Source organism: Limulus polyphemus, unplaced genomic scaffold, assembly GCF_000517525.1.
Source record: "Limulus polyphemus unplaced genomic scaffold, Limulus_polyphemus-2.1.2 Scaffold2, whole genome shotgun sequence".
NCBI lineage: Eukaryota > Metazoa > Arthropoda > Merostomata > Xiphosura > Limulidae > Limulus > Limulus polyphemus.
In genome coordinates, this window is record NW_013665612.1 from 1,035,928 (window position 1) to 1,058,868 (window position 22,941).

A 22,941-nucleotide genomic window follows, 5' to 3' on the forward strand; every position below is an offset into this window, starting at 1 on the left:
TTTGTTAAATTACTCACAATAAATTATTTTCGTATTAATAGATCAACCAAAGCTCTCTCTTGTTCTTGGAGCTAGTGTTCAGGACGAACAAATTAGAGAAGGGCACAATGTTTATTTTGAATGCAACATAAATGCAAACCCACAAGTTCAAGACGTTGAATGGCTATTTAATGATGAAAAACTCTTCAGTGAACCCTCAAAAGGAATCCTTATAAACAACAAGTTACTACGCTTGCAAAATGTTGGAAAAGAGCACCGAGGGATCTACCAATGTCAAGCTCATAATAGCGTTGGAAGAGGACTGAGCGAGGAGGTTCCTTTAAATATTCAATGTAGGTAGCTATAATTTGATATAATACTAGTATTAGCTATTAATTATAATAATATTTGAGAATTATCATCATCAGCACCGACGTAATTACGTTAAATTATAAGAACTTATGACTTTCCTTCTCTTTTTCTGAGAGTTGTTAGTTTTCTCCTGTTAATTACCCAATACTAAAACTTCAAAATAAAATAATAATTGTATTAAAAATATGACACACATCTGCAATATGACTGAGAGAAACAACATAAGAAGTAATGCTTAAAACATAAACGTGTTTTCTTATTTATATTATTGATTTATAAGAGTGATAAAAAATAATTGATATAAATATTTATCAGTTAAAAGGTGTAAATAATAACAAGTGTTCATGCACTGGAAATCGTTATAATGTATACGTTTTGATACTTGATAACTAACTTATTCAAATTTTATTTGTTATATTGATATATGTATATTATTCATCATTTTGGCTGTTAATCTAACATGTTTGTCTGTAACTAAGCACAAAGCTACACAAAGGAGTATCTGTGTCCTGCCCACCACGGGTATCGAAACCACGTTTCTAGCGTTGTAAGTTCGTAGACCTTCCGCTGTGCCACTGGGGGCATCTAACATGAAGTCAAACCCTTTAAAGATACAAACAATAGCACTTTTATTTCTATCCGTTATTTCTACACATAACTCAGTGTCTTAGATGTAACTTTGTTGAATACATCTAGTTTTTTTTATCTTATGCGCACAAACCCATGTTTTCTAAAATGGATTTCTAAATTAAGTTTCAGTATAAAAAATGATTAAATAAACTTAAACTTAACGTTAGGTTTCATATGGAACGCGTAAGCTTATTAAGTATATTTTTATAAACTATTTATTTACCAACTTGCTCGTGGATCCATGACTTTATTGCTTACAAAATCCCAAATACATGTGAGTCATGTACATAACATTTAACAAAAATATCGCCAATATTGCCATAAGCCAATTACTTATTGTTATTGGGATTTCCTATGTATGCAGTATAGACAATGGGAGATATCATTCAATTATTTTGATGAGTTCCTTACAACGAGTGTTGTAATAGGCAAAAATGTAAAATTTTCCAAAATGGTGATATATATATGGACCACACTTAGTGACGGCTCATCGGAGAAGAAAAAGGCCATTCCTACTCACATAATTTGAGCAAATAAAATAGTCCTTATTTTGTATAGTAATACCTATATTTTATTTGTTGTTAGCGTAAAATTCGTCACAAACTGCACATTTTTGTAGCAACACGCTCAAAAAGCTTTTTGTGCAGCTTTATGACATTTATTGCGGTGATATCCCGTGGTGTTAGGCACAGATTAATTTGCCTCTCGGCTACAATTTATCTATACTTGCGATGGAAAACAGGCGAGATGATCCGAGCCTACTTTGCGAGGTTAACAAGAATTTTGAGGTCGGTCGCATTACTAATGTAACCAATCAGAAATTTATATTAAAGCCACGGGTTATTTTCACGCAAACAATGCTAATACATCATTAAAATTTGTCAAGAAGAATTCGCACATTAAAAGATGCATCATTAAACTCATCAATTCATTTTAAGTAACGTAACTTGTACCTAAATATAGTGAGAACGGTTAAAGAACGTAACTTTGAACTAGTTCTACAAGTGATGCTGTGAAGCAAATGTTTATTATTGCAATGTTAGATTATTTATATATAACGAAGATTTCTAAGGCTTTAACCAATATCTAAGAAAGATGAATGTTAGTTACAAAGATATTTGTAATGTGATTAGTGATAAAATATACATAAGGACATTATAGTATTTTATATGGTTTACACAAAAATAATTGTCTCATTATTAGATTCATTAGATCATTAGATTAGATTCATGTATAGATACTTGTAATCGTGAACTTGCAAGTTTTTAATTATTTCCTTAAAATATTTGAAAATAATTAGTATACTGTTAAAACAGTTTTTAAATATCTAAACAAATGGTTTGATGAATGAGATTACTGTGTAAATTTTGATATGTAATCCATGTATAATAACCTTTCTTTTACAAAAGACAATCCAATTAGTAACATATCTGGTTATTTAAGATGATACGATTGTACAAGACTTGTGTAAGTCGTTTTTTTTTTTATCATTGAATTTCACTTCTCCAAAATCTTACTTTCAACTAAATAATTGCAATCATGATCAGACAGATGGTGTTGTTATGGGCTCAAAATTAGCTCCTAGATTGGCTAACTTGTTTTTATGACATTATGAGAAACAATGACTGAATATTTGTCCTGAGAGTTTAAGAACTGTTAGATATCATTGGTACGTTGATTACACTTTCATTAACTTGAAACAAAAAGAATAAGTGATTTCTCTTTTAAACTATTTGAATAAACAACATCCTTGTTTCAAATTTACGGTTAAAAAGAGGAACATAAACGAAAATTGTCGTTTTTTTTATTAATTATTTATAATACTGGTGACAGTTTAGAAATAGAAACATATCATAAACTAATATATACAAGGTTGTATAGTTATGTTAACAGTTTCACATCTTTTTACTATAAATCACATTTAATAAGTATCTTATTTTATAAAACTTACTAATTGTTAGTAATTATATGTATCTTCATAGGAAAATGCAAAATATAAAATGTTTTTTGAATATAGTTTTCATCTTTAACTATTGTATAATGTCTTGAAACATTTTTAAATGAAGTGTACACCAATTGGAGGGCAAGCTTAGATGTGCTCAAACAATCAAAAATATATTGAATTCAACCTATCCACAAATTTCAGTATTATAGCTTTAAAATCTCTTAAGAATTAAAGATGTTTTTCAAGATAAAGGACAAAATCAACAAATTTTAAAGTTTCTACGTTGTTTATAGATATGTTTATTCTCATTTTGAACGAGATTATGTGGGTCAATAACGAATAAAATAACTTCTCAAGCCTAACATTGGTAATGCTTCAAACATATATTAATACAAGCGTTTAAGTCAAGATTAGAATAATTTTACTATAGTATGCATTTCTAGCAATGAACAAAAAATCCAAATAAAAAAAACATGGCAGACCCAAGGTTTAAAGACATTGGTCATAGACATTCATCTGAAACTTTAGCTACATACGAGGTGACTCAGAAGTCCATTTGTAGGCAAACAAACATTTTATAAATGCAGAGGCACAGGAAATTCATTATTAGTGTTATAGAATAAGGTGTTGTGGCCTACCTTAAGACAATATCTTTAATATCACTCAAGGTTAATTTCAATGATAGATCCCTTGAAATATACAATATGTATCATACACCTAGAAACTTCAATTGTTAAGGTGTAAACAATAACAAATTAAACAGTTTAAGCTAAGTATTACAAAAATCACTTTTCAACAACAATAATTATAAGCATAAATTCAGATAAAGTAAACATCTCAAAATTACTGCGAAGCAGTAGCAAGCAATCAATCTCTGAGTTAGTTCAGGATGTACCCAAATGTAACCAATGCTAATATGGCAGCTTCATTGTCAATATTGATTAGTATTCGTGGCGCACAGTGTTTAAATGTAAATACGCCCGTAGTACGCAACCGCTAACAAACAATTCCTATCATCAAATGCGAAGGATGACGTTCATCTAGGCACTATTCATGATAAAGGAGCTCAGCCATTCTGGTAACACTTTCCGTATAGTACGTCTATGTTAAACTTTTTTTTCAACTGAATAGTACGTTATTGTGTTTGATGATTTTGGACAGCTACAGCAAAATACTTCTGTGTTACCTTATTTGGGAGATTTTTTTTATAAATACTTTTAAATATCTTAGGCCGTTTAAAAGTGCAACGTTTATGCAAAATTCTAGGCTTTCACCTTTAACCTAGGTTTATGTCGCATCCTTTGTGATGGTCGTATATGGATAAAGGTGAAGGAAGCATTTATGCCGTACAAATATTGTTCTTGTTTAATTTGTTATTGTATACACATTTTTCATTGACATTTTGAATGCATGACACATATTAAGAAACTTTGCGAAATACATGACCTCGAATGATCATAATGATATTGTTACAAGGTAGTTCAACAATATTTCCTTGTATACAATGAAACTGTTTCATATATCCCTTCATTTGAGAATTATTATCTGTCAATGGACTCGTGAACATCCCTTTATACGGCTTCCTCTTTTATGATAAAAAACAACATTTGACTTAAGTCAATGAGTTATAACTTTGGACTCCAATGAGGTGAACATATTGAAATTAATGTTACACTGAAACTTTGATTTCAAGGGATAATATTTTGAATGAATTTCCAATATTACCAGCACTTTTATTGTATTTATTCATAGTAGATGTAGGTAAAAAAAAAGTATTTTGGGGTATAAGTTTAAACATTTTTAATTCTAGCACATGTTTTTATAGCAAATTACGTGTACTATATACGTGTATACGTATATACGTGTACTAACGTCCGCTGAACCGTAAATATGCAACACAAATTATAAGGAGAAATAAAATAATAAGAACTAAACAAAATAAAAGTAATTATGAGCAAATTAAATATGAGAATGCTTATCACCACACTGAACTAATTGAGTGATGTAGTAATGTATACGTTCTGCTTAATTAATTCTTAGCGTTACCTCATAATGTTAAGTTTAATTTATGTCTGAAACTGTAAATAAACAAGTTTCCAATTTAGGTGAACTTTGGTATCTCAAAACCACGACACGTTTCCCGTAGTTCATTTCATACAAACGTTTTTCTGGCATATTCCTAATATTGAACTAAAATAATCCTTCTTCTCTGTATTTACCTTAATATGCATGTAAACAAATTTTAGACACTCATTGTAAATATTTACGCAAAAACAGCAATCGCTTGCTACATTGTAATTATAAAGCTTTTTTGAAATGACTAACATAGCGAAAACTCTTCATTCTGGTCAACCGCTGATTTTTATTTATTTATTATACTAAACGAAATGTATTATATTAGTGCACAGATGGCGCGTTTATGTATATATATATAGATATACATATTATAATGAATTGTCGACATGTTTTTGAAATGTACAAAAGACTATAAAGTATATATATATATATATATATACATATCGGAAAGGCCTTAAAATAGGCGGTCAAATCCCACTATTTAATTAAAGTAACTCAAAACTTGATAGTGAGTAGTATTGACTAAGCTGCCTTGTTTCTAGTCTATCACTCCAAATTAGGGACGACTATCGCAGACAGTCCTCGAGTTTTGCACAAATTTCAAAAAACAACATTTACTCCTACATTTAGTTTTTGGTTTGTTTGTGTGTTTGTTTGTTTGTTTTTTCAAACATAAAATGATCTCATACAACACAATATATATATATCATTGTTTTCATTATTGTGTTGTCAATACATCGGATGTTATTTCTAGCATTTAACTTCTAACATCTTCAGGGATTATATTACCCTAAACATGATGTATACAGAAGAAACATAGCTGAAGCAGAAGAAAGTTTATTACTAGACCCATTAAACATTTATCAAGCTAAAGACAATAAAATAAAGTTTATACGTTAACTTACGAGGTCTATCGGATAATATACTTACATTTATTCAATCGAATGTAATTACAGGTGTCATTAACTTTGATAAGTAATGTAGGCTAGTTTTACTTGTTATTTATCATCAGTTAACACAAAATCAGATAGTGAACGAAAAGGTAAGGTTTATTCTATAATCCCATTTATTGACAGAAATACAGAATTAATTAAATTAGAATTTACACTTAGAGAATCTTTTGTACAACTGTTATTATCTAGCACTTGCAAAATTATATACTAGACTATTATTTCTAAGTGAGAGTAAAAAAAGAATGTATAAAAAATATGTCATCCATACTATATCTGCTATACTCAGTGCCGACGCGGCCTTTCGCCAACACCAGGGTTCTTCCGGCCGACTGGGATACGATAGACGTAGTAAAAGGAGCATTTGAAGTAGAATCTTTAATTATAATTAAGAGTTAGATATCATAATCTTTGAGGAGTTACACAACATGTTATCCTCTCAATGCTAAGGTAATTAATCTCTTTACATTTATTTTCCCATTGAGTAGCCTTGACAAAGTAAATAATAAAGATTTGAGAATATTATTGAACAAAGGTCCTAAATTATGGGACGTCCTAAAATTAAACGAAACACAGTAAAAATATAATTAGCAAATCATTCAATAACATTTTACTTAAAGTGAGAGCAGACAAGAGAACGTAAAAGTAACCCTATTCAGAAAACGGTAAAAAAAGTTAAAGGTATAATGATAAACGCATAACTTAAATATATATGTTTACTACTTACAACAACGAACATACTATCAGTACGAAAGAAGTTATTGATTGTTTAAATTATTTGTATTGTAGATAAGACATCACCCCCCCCCCACCGATAAATCAAATAACAACTTTGTTTTCATTTGTAAAACATTAAATGTTGCAACTTATAAAAAAGCTAGGTTTTTCGCTGAAAAACATTAAACATTCGGGTGAAAAGGCGTACAAACACGTTAAAATAAATTATTGTTTCATCATATTATTGTTTACATTCTCTAAGTAATACCAATACAAACTAAATAATGCCACTTAACTTTGCATTTCTAAACAAACTAAAATAGCATACAAATACATGTTTATTGTCGTTGCTAAAAAACGCTACAAACTAAAGATATGTCAACTCTAATAGGTTATGGTCTGAAATACATTAAAGAACATTTAAACAAATACTGTAATATCATCAAAGAGAGAACCAGTATTAATCCGTTCAGCATCATCAGTAATTCCATTGAATGTAAAACGAAACTTAAAAATTTTGAGGCTAAAATAATATAAACTTTTGATTTTAGTAATCATTAGTCTCTCTATTTATAAAATTAAAAAGTTTTTCCTCAATAATTTCAAAATAATTTCATAATTCTGGTACGTTAGTGCTTTGCATCAGTAAACACAAATGGTTCTATGACAATTTCACTCACAAAAAAATACAAATGTTTAATATTAACCGAACTCATGCAGACTATGTATTTTTTAGTTGACAGCATATTTGTGGAATTCAGCCAACATTTCTTCCAATAAATACAAAGACTTGCAATGTGAGGTACCTTCATCCCATAAGTTGCAGATTTATATATCTTCGAATATAAATGTTCATATATAACAAATGTTACTAATAACAACTCTGAATGATATACTGGTGATATTATTATACCTAATTATCAAGGTTTTCTTGTCACAACCGAACAAGACTGTCAACCAGAGCTAATTCTGGAGAAAAAAAAATCATTACAAACAAAGCACATTTTCAGAGTTTTCAATAAAACCGACACTGATACACTTTTCATATCCAATTACAAATATTCGAAATAAGTTATGTAACAATTTTAACACTCACAGCATACAATATAATGTGTTCTACATTACAAGATCTCTTGGACAAGGCTCGTAAACTAAATCGCATTTTTCACAAACGAAGTTGATTCTATCGCATTATTTTGAGCACCACATCTATTCACTTTTGCGAGAAATTCAGCAATGTTCTTGGTACTAATTATGGGTTAAACGTTTTATAGAGTATCATGACCTTTCCGAAACTTATACGTCTATACTTTAACTTCTTTGAAATTAAGGTAATATTAAACTTTTATAGTGCATTGACCACAATTACTTATACCTCCCTTTAGTTTAAGCACTTACTATATACAGTTAGTACAAGCTGTGCAACAACTCAAGTAATGCTATAACGTTACATCATTAGTTACGTTACATTAGTTTTTACTAATTACTTAACTGTTATATTTACTGTTTCTGTAATTTCCTTTTATTATTATTATTGAACCTTCACAAATATTGTCGTGTTTACTTTACGTCTTTTACAGAAGATTTCATTTTACTTATTACTTCATGTTGCTCGCTTCATGTGTTTTTGTTAAGTGAAAGAGATAAGTTAAAGTCAGATTAGTATGTTTACTTTACTCTTTTTCTTTCATTTAACATGTTTATATTTTAATTAGAAAATCAATACTCTATCTATTTACTGTACGATTCATTTCTTGATTTGTATCTTCATAAATATTAGTTTTGGACTGTATTATTGGTACCATTTTGTTACTCTACTCTACACTAAACACTAACATGGTCGTAGCAATTTATCTCAAATGTCAAGCTATTCTAACGTTACGCTGTCGGAACCGTTTTTTGGGTTTTCATTGGTCACAAGATATTTCTAGGGAGAACTGTTTAACGTTTTTCTTTAACGTTGTTATAGTGGTGTTACATTGTTCAACGAACAATAAATCTACGACGGTATTGAAGCTAATAACTAGTGTTTGGGTGTTCAGTAAGTAAATTATACTCGGTCTATATTGTAATGTTATTTTCATTAACAGTATTCTTTATAATGTTTAATATACCTTGTTTTATTAGCATTATTTTTATTATACTGTTATTATGCAGATCATTTTACATTGTTAGTTTGGTATATTCATTTTCATAACTAGCTTAAATCTTCTTAGCTAGCCAAGTTTCATGATAAATTGCCCCCAGTAGCACAGCGGTATGTCTGTGAACTTACAACGCTAGAATCTGGATTTCGATACCCGTGGTGGGCAGAGCACAGATACCCCATTATGTAGCTTTGTGCTTAATTACAAACAAACAAACGTGAGAAATTATTGGGTTTACAGTCGAAAATACTGTTAACAGCTACCCAACTTATGAAACAATGTATTCTAATCTTTACAAGTAAAAACAGTACATTTAGTTAGCTATACTCATTATCGGGTTAATTTGTATTTGTAGTTTGATTTAAGTATGTAGCTTGCGCTGTACGGAAGTTAATTCTTTTCTTCACAAGAAAATGTCTTCCTTTTATTAGTACTAATGGTATTCAATAAAACATGTTTGTCTTTAACATTTTTAAACTCTCAGTTTGAGAGTGTTTATCGGATAATATCCAATGATTCCAGGAAACAAGTCTATTTTTTTTTGCTTAACAGTATTACCGTAGTATCACAAAACAAAGATGAAACTATACAAACTTTATGTTCTTTTAAACGGCCCTCGCTTGTTTAGTATCTAATCCATTTAACAATGCTATCACTTTTTTAGTTGTTGTTTTTTTCTAAATGTTCTGTATTCACTTTTAGTCCTTAATCATTCCAGCACATTAAAAGCCATACTTTGTGCTTATATCAGGTCACAACAAAACAAGTGTTTGTGTTTCGATGTCAGATAAGGAATTTCAGCTTTTCTTCCACTTTTTGGTGTTAGCAAGAGAAACTTCTTGAAATTGCAATAATAATTCCTCTGACATCCTTTAGCGATTATAAGAAGAGACCCTCTTTAAGGAGCGCTGAGGTTGTTACAAGACATAGTAGGTTTTGTTGACAGCACAGTAACTATTGATGTTTGTAGTTTAAAGCTCTGGATAACAACTCACCTACCATATAAAAACGTAGTAACTCTATTTTATTTTGTAAGACACACTAATAATACAGGCCTGCGAATTCAAACTTCATAAAAGTTGGTTTGACTTTAATAACGGATTTTTTATAATTGAGCTACGCATATTTCGAAAATAATATTTTTTGTTTTTCTATCACGTAAGGTTTTTTACAAATCGGGAAGGAAAAAAATGTTACTTAGATCAAATTATTTTTTTCGTTTACCACAATGAACATTTTATATTATTATGTTTGTTAATAAAGATACAAACAAACTGAAGAAGAGGGAAGAACACTGATGTCAAAAGAATATCCATCCTTATTTATCCTGATTTTTCGGTGAAATCTACGTTTTTTAGTCTCAAAACTACGTGTTGTGGTCTTTCTTTTATGTATTACGTTAAGGCGTTTTGTGAAAAATCTATACGTGATGGAGAAAAATGGATATCATTTTCGGATTCGGCGTACAGGAATTATCGTAAAACATGTAAAAATGTCAAAACAATAAAAACATCGCAGGCCTGTGCAATTGTTCTTCAATAAGAACATACTGTACTTGTCTATTAAGAAAAACTCAAATCTTATAATTGGCAACATGTATTCGAATTGGATATAATAATACAACATCCATAAAGTTTTTAAAAAATAAACGTTTGAAATCGAGATATGCACCACCTCCGTATACATGTAGTATATTTGACATTATTGAGCTACACGTTACAGTTCATTATAGTAATCACATCTAATATCAATAATGAAAAAAGACATGCCCAATTATTAGTTCATTATTATGTAAAAATGGCATCGGAACATTATTAGAACTTATCTTAAGATTCATATAGAAATTGTGTACATGTAACATATATATTATTTTTCAAAATATCATTGCGAATTAGTAGTGTCAATATTCTTCGCAATATTGTTTAAACAGGATTTCACACAGACATTATGCAAATATTTCAGTACTTCATAAAACTTTTGTTTAAAAATAAACTTACTGTGTGATTTCTGTGTGATTGGACTGTTGAAATTGGTACTGAAAAACCGTCATCTTCGTACACTAGATAGATTATTGCGAGCATAAGAGAGTAGTGGTGGATGCACAGCTGATAGAACATGGCCGGACGTGGCGACATTGAATGTAATGACGTAATGAGTCTCCAAAATTGTTTTAATGTAATGCACTCAATAATGCTAAAAGAGATACAATAATGAATGAATTTAGATCAAAGAAAGCGGAACATAGTAAAATTAAACTCAAAGACATACATGTTTCGTCTTTAGCTTTGCAACAGATGGCATTATTCGCTACTTTGTAAGGAAATTATGTTACATTTTGTTGCAGTAATTTTTCATCATTATTGTAGCAATTGCGATTGCCTCTTGATTAATGTAATAATTGATTTGTTCTGAATTTTTTGATATTCTTGATTGGTTGATTGATTGCCAGTAATTACTTATATTGAAACGCCTGAAAATAGTTACTGAACAATAACTTGTGGACGAAAATTATTCGGTACACGCAATACAGTAATAATGTGCTGCTCCCCAGTAACAGAGCCGGTATGCCTGCGGATTTAACACGCTAGAAACTGGGTTTCGATACCCGTTGGTGGGCAGAGTACAGATAGCCCATTGTGTAGCTTTGTGCATAATTACAAACAAAGAAACAATAACGTGTTAGTATACCGATCTATAAGTATGAATATGTATTTTGCGACAATCTAATATGTTATCTCGTTACCATATCAGAAACGATTAATTATGAGTCTCTTTCATTTTAATAAAACAACTTATAAGCTAAACTGCATAATTTATATTGAAAAGATAAACTTTTCAACTGAATATACTGCAAAGAGTTATATACTAAAATCTATCTACTATTTATTGTTCTACACGTTGAAGTTGAATAATTAGGCATTCATCAACCTTCTAAGGTTGTGTTCTTTCCTGTTATCAATTACTTGTGGACGTAAGAAGGAATGACCACCTTAGTTAACATTTTATCTGCTTTAATGATCGTGGTAAATGAAATCCTAATGCCATTTACTCAACACAACTTTAAATTTATGACTGTTTGGAAATGAAAGCGTAATCAAATGTACATTTATTACATCAATAAACTTTTGTTAGAGACTCATCTTACGACGTGTATACAAGCATATCAAGGCTCTCCCCTCTTATCTTCTAACTTACACGCGAATATGTTGAAATATAAAACAATAACATTTTGATATACATATATAACGGAACACATTTGGGAACCACCAGACAGTTGTAATATAGTTAGCTTACACGTATGTGTTTCATTATATTCATATATTAATATTTTTTGCTGTTTTTCTACATTAAGGTAAATTAATTTTGTCGGTAGAAATATGTGTAGAATATCGTACTCTGGAACACAAGATAAGGAGTGATGTATAATACTAACTGTATACTGAATCCGTTACCTCGTAATGGATAAAATATCATCTTAAATTTCTCAATAAGTCACGCAATGAACTACGCATGTGAAATAGAAATTCACCTTAATTTTCTGTTGGAACAAGATTCTGGATTTTCATATTCTGTTACTATAATTGAAGGAGATAGATTCCTTGCATTGAAAATTCCCTAAAAGGTACAAAAAATATTTTTGTCTGAGTCCAGTCAGATCAATAACAAATTACGTTACATACGAATGCATAACGTTTTAATATCTGCCTAAGAATAAAAAAAAACACTATGACGAAACATTACGGAAATGTTCTTTTAATGAATACTTCGTCACTTCCAGTGAATATGACATATTTTCTATTTGAGAAGTTTATTAGATTTTGATACCACATAGAAAATACTAGAAATCTTGTATTTGATAAATGAACCAACTTATATTACTTTAAACCGTTCAGTGGTTAGGTTACGATGCATAACCGGCTGATGTTATTATTCGACGTTGTGTACAAAACATTAGTTTGAGTGTAAGGGTGCAAATACATTTGATTTTACATTCACATATGTTGAATAAAATATTCTAACTTCGATGCTCTTTTTAACTACTTGTAGCCTTAGAATTATGGATATTTTTTATTTCTTCAGAATGACATGAAAACCAATTAATTATTTTTTACATATGAAAGAATAGATCGTTGTATCATAAATTATAATGGTAAATAAGTTGAATGCAGTTAACATAGATTAAAAATACAACAAATTATCTTCATACAAAATGATGTCACCCTAACATTTTACAAAGCTCTTGGTAAGTATATAACGTTCCTTCAAAATTTCTTTCTCTCGCCACAGTTAAACCGAAATTTGATTAGTAATTAAATATTGAAGTGGTAATTTAACTGCGAATAATTTTAAATATTGTAGATAAAATAGATAACGAAAAAACCTCACACACACATAGAAACAGTTTGTCGTTTGTATAATACCATGTTGTTTAATTGGTTTAAGTGCTTAAAGCAGTACTTTTTGTTTGTATTTTATAAAAATTTACATTTATAAGTACTGAATTACTTAAAATTAAGACAAAAATAAGATGCAATCTCCTTTTCAATGCAATTAATTGGGCGGGTCGACATCACTTAACAATCTATCATAAGTAAGATCTATAATTTAGCAACAAATTAAAATAGAATTTATTATTTCTAACGTCTTCGTTTCCATCCTGAGGTATATTTTTTCAGTATATCAATATAAACATAATTTACCAAATATCTCTGAAATACTTAAAACAAATGTTCTAGAGCTTATCAGTTTCAAGTTCAGATAAATATCGAAATATCAAGACACGTGTGTTTTTGTTCGTTTTTTTTTTTCTTGTATTTAAAAATAAACCTGCCACTAGGTGTATTGTTCATCTATAAATGTGGATGTGAAAGAGTTAAGGCTTGAATGTTGACTTTTCGGAAACATGGTGTATCATGCAGTTATGTCCTGACTTTACACGTCAGAAATTATAACAGTAATCGAAATAAAATTATGAATATTGTGGAAAAGTTAAAAGACTGTTCTATAAAAATATTTATAAATTATGGCATATAATAACAAGAGAATACAGTTAGATCAAAAATCCTAAGTTAAAATCAAGCATTCTTTTTTATTTTTCTGAGTAAAGTCTGAATATGAAGGTAATTTAAATCCCGGATGACACTGACTATTTCCTCAGTAATAAAAAAAATCAAAGAAATTAGAAGAAATATAGTCCGTTTCTGATTTTTCTGCAAAGCTACACAAGGGCTTTCTGTACTAGACGTCCTTAACTTTGAACTGATAGACTAGAGGGAATGCAAGTAGTCAACACTACTCGTTAACAACACTTAGACTACTTTCTTATATAAGTGAAATTTGACCATCAATCTACGGCTATAAAAAGCAGAGCGCAATTTTTCTGCAACAAGACTGGAACCATGACCCTTTTACTCATAGTTCAGCAAACTAACCACTTGGTCCGAAATAATAAAGAAATCTGAAGCTGTATGATAAAATCGATTACTTTCGTATCAACAGTCACTGTTTGGTGTACGGAGTGTCTATATTAAGCTTACAGTTTAAACTCATTGTACCATTCGTGCAAAATATAAGCTAAGTTTCAGAGATTATTAAAGTTTGGTGTGTATACAAAGCGAATTCTAAGTAATATTTTCGTATTATAGAAGTTAAGTGATATTTGTTTAAAGTCAAAAATAAAGTAATACCTTAGGTCCAGGATTATATCTACCATACATACGAAGAACAACGTTTCTTAAGATTTATCAACGGATAAGATTACAGAAATGTAACTACAGTACCACGTGAGATATTCAGATATAAATGTTTCGGTGATATCTATCAAAAAAGGAAATTCTTAAACCAGCGCTTGATGTAGTACCTTCGAATACGTGTTATTTTCTAAATTGCGAGATATTCATAAATAAGTAAAGTTGAATTATATATAAACATATTTATATAATTATTTTAGAACAATGCAACATACTTAGTTTCGTAAACAAAAAGACTCTATGCAACATATTGTGTTTCATGGGAAAAAAGGGGGTCTATCTTGCTCATATTCAAATACATATGTTTATATATTTTATATGCGAGACTTGTGTTCCCTGCTAGAAATACTGAAACACGCATATTTTTCAATAGAGTAGATAAATAGTCTCAATGAATTTAAAATAATGGGTTTACTACAACTCTGTAAAACAAAAATTGGACGTTTTATAATGCATTTCAGTCCTTTATAAAATAACTCAAAGTTGTTATAATTTTTAGTTGATGCCGATATTTGCAAGTATTTGAAATGAAAATTCGAAAACTTATCGGACATGCAATTTATTTCAGTCGATAACACTCTTAGCAAAACATGTTATGGTAAATGAAAAATACTTAAAACTGGGATATGGTGAACCACAAACAAAAAGTTCAACATTAACAAAAAGCTTAACATTCTGTCTCTTCTTGACCATATTTTAATTTTTTTAATATTTAACTTTTGATTTACTTGAGATATCTCCTTCTTTATCAAGACGCATCATGTTAGCGACCACCTAGCTCTGCGAGTATTAAACAGCAGAAGTCATACCTATAAAATGTTCTACTGTATTTTGAACATTTTCGTCCTCCATAATGTAAGTGCTATGGATTATTATCAATTTGTTTGATAACTGACAAAATGTATTGTATACGACGGTTTCCAAATTACTGTTGGTAAACTGCAACAATGGTAACAATATGTAACTGGCAGATATGACTAAACACGCTTTCTTCTCTGTGGATCTATTTATTGCATCGATGATAACAGTAACAATTGTGAAATTAGAAACAGTTGATTATGTTAAGTAGTATGTAAATTTCAAAGTAGCGAAAAGCACCTAAATATATTCTAAGTGATGAATACAGCTAACGGCACATAAAAGTAAGCATAAGCTTCTCAAAGACATCTAGAATTAATATTTCAAGATACAGATAAGTTCTTCCGATTCATGCTGAATTTGTTTAATCTTGTTTGCTCACGTCACCTTTAAAAGTTTGAAATTACTTTTGTTTTTGTGACAGTTTTACATCATTAATCATACTCTTATAAGGAATCATCATTTAAAGGTATTATTATGAACAAACAATTTAATATACAATTATCAGACCCATTTATGCGTACTCTGGCACAGCTTAAATCTTATCAGTAGTTATAAGAGTTCAAAGTTACTTCAAGATCTTTGCAATTAGAAGTTACGAAAGATTGGATATATAAGCTTAATGTGATAAAAATATGTTATTAATTTCCTTGTTAAATCTAAAAATGGGGACATTATTAGTAAATGACAAATAGAGGCAGTGTACGTAAAGCACATTTTTGTGCTGTGATTGAAGTTTCTATGAAGAAACAAATATAATTCAACTAATTATTTAGTGTAAATTTGTGAAAAAATCTTTGAACAATTCCAAAATATATACGTGTTAATATTTGTTAAAATTGATAAAATTACAAAATATCATTACAATGGTTCAAAAGTTTGATAAAGAGTAAATAAAATTGTATTTTATGCATGTCATACTGATAAGAGTGAAAATATTTTACCGTCAATGAGAGCTATAAATAGAACTAATAAATAATAAATAATGCATTTTTATTCATGCAGAATATTTCTAATCTTTGAAAACTGAGAAGCCTAAAAAACATTTCAAACAATTGCCTTATTACTACCCTAACTAGCTGTTTTATTAGGATCTATTACCTAGTCTTCATACATCCTATCTTTCTCCGTGATAATATACCAGCATAGACTCTATGAGGTCGCAAGAAGTTTTGTTTCATTGGAGCAAATTCGGTGAGGAGTATGGTCTCCGACTGATTTAGAGATGTTGGGATACGATTACGGTTGAGATGGTGGCATTAAAATTCATACCAAACATGCCCAATCACAATAAAATTAAATGATGGTGCTAGCCAAGAAAAATGATTGAAGTCATTGTCATGCTTTTTGAACTAATCTCGGTCAACGCATGGGCAATGGATTGTTACGTTATCGTCTTCAAAGAACCCTTGCTCATCAGAATGAAAGTGCTGCATTGTGGGATGACGTAATCTACAACAGCTTTCAGGTACACTTTGGACATTGTTAGTTCTTCTAAAGGAATTAGTATACCCAACCTCTGTTGCCAGAACATTCCCCTCAACATTATATTACTTCCAGCAGCTTGCTGTCAGAATACCACAAGCACGATCAAATTCCTAACCTTGTATTTACTTTCCACTCATTGCAGAAAAGGAAGTAAAGAGTCTCATAAGACCAAATTCAGATGCTTCCACTAATTCATTGTTTTTTTTCCTATTAAAATCTGAGATATATGATTTTCTGACTACTTATCGGCTGCCGCACGATAGCTAATGTAATGCCCTTTACATGGATCACAGCTGAAGGGAGTGGTCAACTGGGACAAAGCCTGACGTATTGTGTATCCTTCAAGCCTGGTAAATTGTTTTTCCTTCACTGTGTCACTAGCAGTTGGCAGCCATATTGTTATGTAGTGCCTTTCGATTGCCATTGTTAAAATACTCTGATGTTCTTTGAATGTTAAAGAAGCAGTATCCAATAACAACAACCCTTCTAGGTACGCACCCACTAATATGACTGTTATAACCGTTTGAATATTGGAAATATCGTTGTTCTTACCCAGAACTGTGCACATTAACTATGATATATGGCAATATTTCTGCATTTATATAATAGTACCAATGAATACCAATAACCTAGTACATTACATGATCAATTTATTGTGTACATGCGTGTAATTGGGGTGTTCTACAAATAGAGTGAATCATTTTAACAAAGTGGCCAGTTTATGTATCTCGTATGATTACTGCTAGAAAGTTGTAAGTTAAAATGCATTACTTAATAAAGTAAAACGAATTTTCCTCTGAATTGAATAAATAGGAAACAAAGAATTTTTTTCTACTTATAAAATCAAAATATATACAGTATGGTCTTATCATGCAAATATAATACAAATATATAATATTGTAAACATGGAATATCAAGATTATTTGTTTTTTGTTAAGCGCAAAACTACACAATGGATTATCTGTGCTCTTCCACCCATGTATCAAAACCCTAATTTTAGTGTTATAAGCCCTCATAATTACCACTGACCCACCAGCGAGCAACAAGAACAAGGTTGTAGTAATAAAAATAAAGCTTTTTATATAGAGTTTAGTGACAGTCACCAGAGGTCATTAATGTCTTGTCTACATTTCTGTACTACACAGTATTGGGTGTTTAACGGTGCATATTTAATGATGTTTTCTGTTGAAACTGTGGTTGTTAATACTAAACATTGAATACCTACAAATGGTATTTTCATAGAACTGAGACATACAAACCTCATATACTCCCCTAAAATGCTTGGTACACACACACACACATGTATATACACAACTGGTCTAATACTGCATATTGTGTGACGAGAGCACAGGCGAAAATTCAGCCCGATATAACAATGATGAAAAAATTTAAAACCTAAAACCAAATATCGAATGTGAAACTTAAACCTGAAACTGTTTCTCGCACAAAAATATCAAAGTTATAAAATTCATCAAAAAAATATCCTCTTTCACTCCAGTAACACTTACACAACAAGAAAACTAAAACTTCTGCCATTTGTCAAGAAATTACAAAAGGGGTATAATTTTGATAGGAAAACGACTGTTACAATATCCCCCCAAAGTGTTGTAGATATCCCATCTAACAGATATAATTCAGAAAACGCACGTGTACAACAGGACAGCTAGCCAGGATGATTAGATAGAGGTTAAGTATTGGTGCTTTAACCCACAACTTCTCAGTACCGACTAGCACTCACCATCCGCAACTGGTTGTGGGTACGATAGGTCGCCCCTAAAAACCATTAAAAAGATGTTAAATTAGCATAATAGTAGAAATTGATCAGTTATTAAAAACTACGGGAATACTTCTCCATTATCATGTAAAATATTAACTTCACCAGAGTACACTTATGTGTTAGTAATTTACACTGTGACACTGGTTGTCATCCAATACATCAGAAATGTCAAACCAGTATACATCCTATACAAGTACAGGCAGTCATACTGTGCCAAATAGTAGTAGTAATGTGTTCCAGTCATGGCTTCCAAAACTGGAATACCGCTTGGCAAGCGGGTGATATCAAAATTTTGGCAGGTCAAAGATATTCCATGGGAAAATTTGTAGCAAGACTCCATGTTTAAGCAAGTCTGAAGAGTGTACAGGAAAATGGCACTGTTCATAATAGAAGTGATCGAGGTAAAAAAACCAAAATCTCCGAAATTGTTGTGAAGTATCTCAGTGTATATCATTTCATGAAATATACGATGGCTTACTACAAATCTTACAAACTACCCAATAGAAGTGTAAATGTTACCTATTGAAAATTAAGATAAACATTAACACGAGGTGGTCCCGCTGGACGTGTAGTTGCTCGAAAACTGATAACTAAATGGTAGAAATGGGCACCGAACCAAGAACAGTGGAATGAGAAAAGCTGAAGACGTGTGCTCTTTAAAGATGAATCCGAGTTCACATTTTTCAGCAATACTCAACAATAGTTTGTTCGACGATGGAGAGAGAATGACATTGTAATCGATGGACAGCCCCCAGTGGCACAGTGGTATGTTTGCAGACTTATACTAGAAACCTGGTTTCGAAACCCGTAGTGGGCAGAGCACAGATCGCCTTTTGTGTAGCTTTGTGTTTAATAACAAACAACAACAACATTAATGGACAGCATCTAAAGTGAAGTATGGTTAGGGATCCGTACAAGTCAGAGGCTGCATCCAAGCCAATGGTGTCGGTAATCTGTACACAACTGATGGCATCCTGACTGCTGACAAGTACAGGTTAACCCTGATCGATTATGTTCTTCTCTCAGAAACATAATTAATCATCGAGCGGGAATTCATATTCCATCGATGCAATGAGCCTAAATAAACAAAATTTGTGTTGAAATGATATCTTGAAGTTAAAGTGGCCAATGGAACACTTACTATCACGGATCGACTTAATAAAGTCCTTATATAGACATTAGTAAAGTTGTGTGGATTTGTGTAAAACCAAGATGGTCAAAATGCGATCAAATAGCTTGATAGAATTCTGTAGTGTAATACAGGACAATATTTCTTAGCATGCAGTGATAAACTGTGACGGCATGAAAACAATTTCTATCTTCAGTATAAGACAAAGTGTTTCCTTACAACATACTATTGCATTACACAACTTATTCGTTTTTCTTTTCTATTTTTTGTTTTAGTGTTTTACACGCTTAATAAGTTCACCATCTAGTTACCATGGTATATTGTTTTTCGTTTCCGTATGTATAGGGCTTGTATGTTTCCATAATTAGCTCTATTATTGGATATATATGTCTTTCTGTGTGTGTGTTGTGCCTTTATATAAGCTATAAGCTATCTTACCAGAAACATCCGAACATGTATTCATATCATAGAAAGAGCACAAATTATGACTGCACTAATTCAATGTAGCGTTACCCTTGAATTGGATAATTGCTACTATTCTGAGAAGCATGATGTTAGCTAGTTTCCGACATGTGTATGATAGATTTTACCTAAAGTGGTATTCCTGGAACTCGGCCCTTTAATGTCGACTGGAAGGCTATAGATTAATAACCCCAAAATTAGCTTCAAATGGGCAACTGAAAACTAATTTATTAACATGAGATCTCCCAATACTTATTCTCTGAGCGAAATATTTGTAAGTGTAAACGTAAACAACACATAGAAGCTGTTAGTTACAAATACCTTTCTTACAGTGTCTTAGAGTTGATATTATGTACCAACTTAAAAATGTCGTTGTTGATGATGTTATTTATAAGGTTCGTGGCATGTTCATTTCACCTAATTTTCGCATTAAGCTCTTCGGTTGGACCAAAATATAGTTAATAAGATTATCATGTAGACTCTGTTTGTGCTTATCATGAAATTAGGGCACAGTTCGTACTTACTTTGGGGTAAAGGGCAGAAGTTTGATGAAACAACACATTGGGCATGATAATTATAACTCTGTTATAGCTCCTGGAATATGTTCATTTAAAATTTCTTTGTGCCCATGGGGATTTATATGATACTTCAAAGACGGATTCCTCGCGTTGAATATAATAGCCCATACAACAAAACAGCTGACATAAAATAGTCTCATTTGAAATTTACTTGTTATCTGCAGATCCAATTCCGGTCAGCATCTTCTAATATTTTGCGATCAGTTATCAAAATTATAAGAAAGCATATATGGGCTGCATATCTCACTTCTACGAAAAACATGCTGTACATGCCGTTCTTACAAGTAGCACATATTCACATGTGACTATAATGGATACAGTCGCAAGTATGATTTTCACAATTCCAATTACAAACCGCATACAGCATTCCAGCAACAGTTATCCAGACCTAAACCATTTTTACATGTTGTATGATCAAGTTATTAATAGTATGTGTGTTGCTTCCAGCAGACTAGGTCGCAAGTGATCAGGTATTACAACAGTTTCATGTGCAGATATTCAACACTTCCAGCACTTTATAATCTCTCCTCTCTCGAGTTTATAAATCTCTGACATTTTACGAACATCTCAACACTACTAATATGCCGATGTTTTGTTTCACTGTATTTATACTCACTTAGAAGCCATACAGATTATAAACCTATTCAAAAAGGTAGCCGGGTACATTTATATTTAAAAAGTTTGCTCGTATACTTCTGGTCCTTCTTATTATCTAATTTGTTTTTCAAATATTATTACTTTCTTTCATTTTTTTCATGTGTATTTGCTTTGAATATGTAACGGTTTTTTAAAGTAGTAAATATGATTTTTGCACACGAATGCATAAGAGTTTCTTCTATTACTGATACTTACTACTATAGGACACTAAAATAAAATACCATAGGCTAAATATCCCAAAATGCTATATAAAAGAACAATAAGGTTTAGTATGCAAATTTAAGACATCTTTTTAGCAATAGCATTTACCATGAATGCTAAAGTATTGTTTTTTTTTTCTTACTTCTTCCCTGTTGTTTTATTTATACTTGACTTTTCATTACTATATGATCATATATGCAATCCTGTGACGTTATGCATCATCAATTCTCACAGTTCTGATGCATTTTTACTACGATTTCGGTTGAAAATATATTTTACTTTAATGTCAAGCGTGGCGTAAGCGGTTAGCGTGCTGTACTCTGGACCTTCGGGACCTTCATTCGCTTCTCGTTACCACAAGAATAATCGTGCTCTGCACTTTGAGGTTGTTGTTGCGTCTTTAAGAGCGACACTCATATCCACTTTACGTCACACAAGAATAGCCCAAGAGTTGGCGATGGGTGCTATTGACTAGTTGCCTTACTCCTAGTCTCTCAAAATCAAAGATGGTCCTTGAGCAGGTTTGAGCGAATGTCCGAAAATAAACAAACACAACTTTTACCTGCTCCTTAATTGATTTTGTTGAACAATGACCAAGTAGGAAAAATACCAGCTTTGGAGGGTGTACGTAGAAATAGGAATAAGAGATAACAGAAACCTATTTCGTTTCGCTTCCTCTATTAAGCGATCGTAGCGGATGAGTTGAATTAATTAGGTACATCCTGAAATCTCAGAGGGCATGTACACGTGGCATTCTATAGTTGTGAAACTCCTATCTTCACTACTCTTTGTTGCATTACAACAAAGGACATCAAGGTTACAGTTTGAAGATATTCTTACTTTTTATCCAGTACGTTAGTCAGACAGAGCATCCGGTTGTACTTCATCGTACATTATTGTATATTGTATACTGGTATTACAATAATTTTTAACTTTTCCTCAAGTAGTTAATTGATAACTGGAAATCAGTTGTGCATGCTGATAACATCGAATATTGGCAGTATTGCTAAGTATGATCAATCATATTTAGAAATGGAAATTAAAACTTACAATAACGAGTTCTGATTTAATTCAAGCTCAAGAAAACCTTTGATACACATATCTTAATTGAATTAACTCACAAAAACATTTTCTAATGTATTATCTTTAATTCACAGCGATACTGCTAGGGACGGGAGCAAACTTTAAAGTATATATATATATATATATATATATATATATATAT

General features: G+C 31.2%; 1 protein-coding gene across 5 annotated transcripts in view; it reads left to right on the top strand.

The window, feature by feature from the left end:
* The window catches only part of LOC106467439 (hemicentin-1-like), a 120,565-nt gene that overhangs the window by 79,336 nt on the left and 18,288 nt on the right, over positions 1-22,941 (top strand). For all 5 annotated transcript variants that reach the window (XM_022394295.1, XM_022394255.1, XM_022394402.1 and 2 more), the window contains one exon: positions 42-332. In XM_022394295.1, the coding sequence (XP_022250003.1) occupies positions 42-332 (291 nt within the window). The remainder of the gene's footprint in view (positions 1-41; positions 333-22,941) is intronic.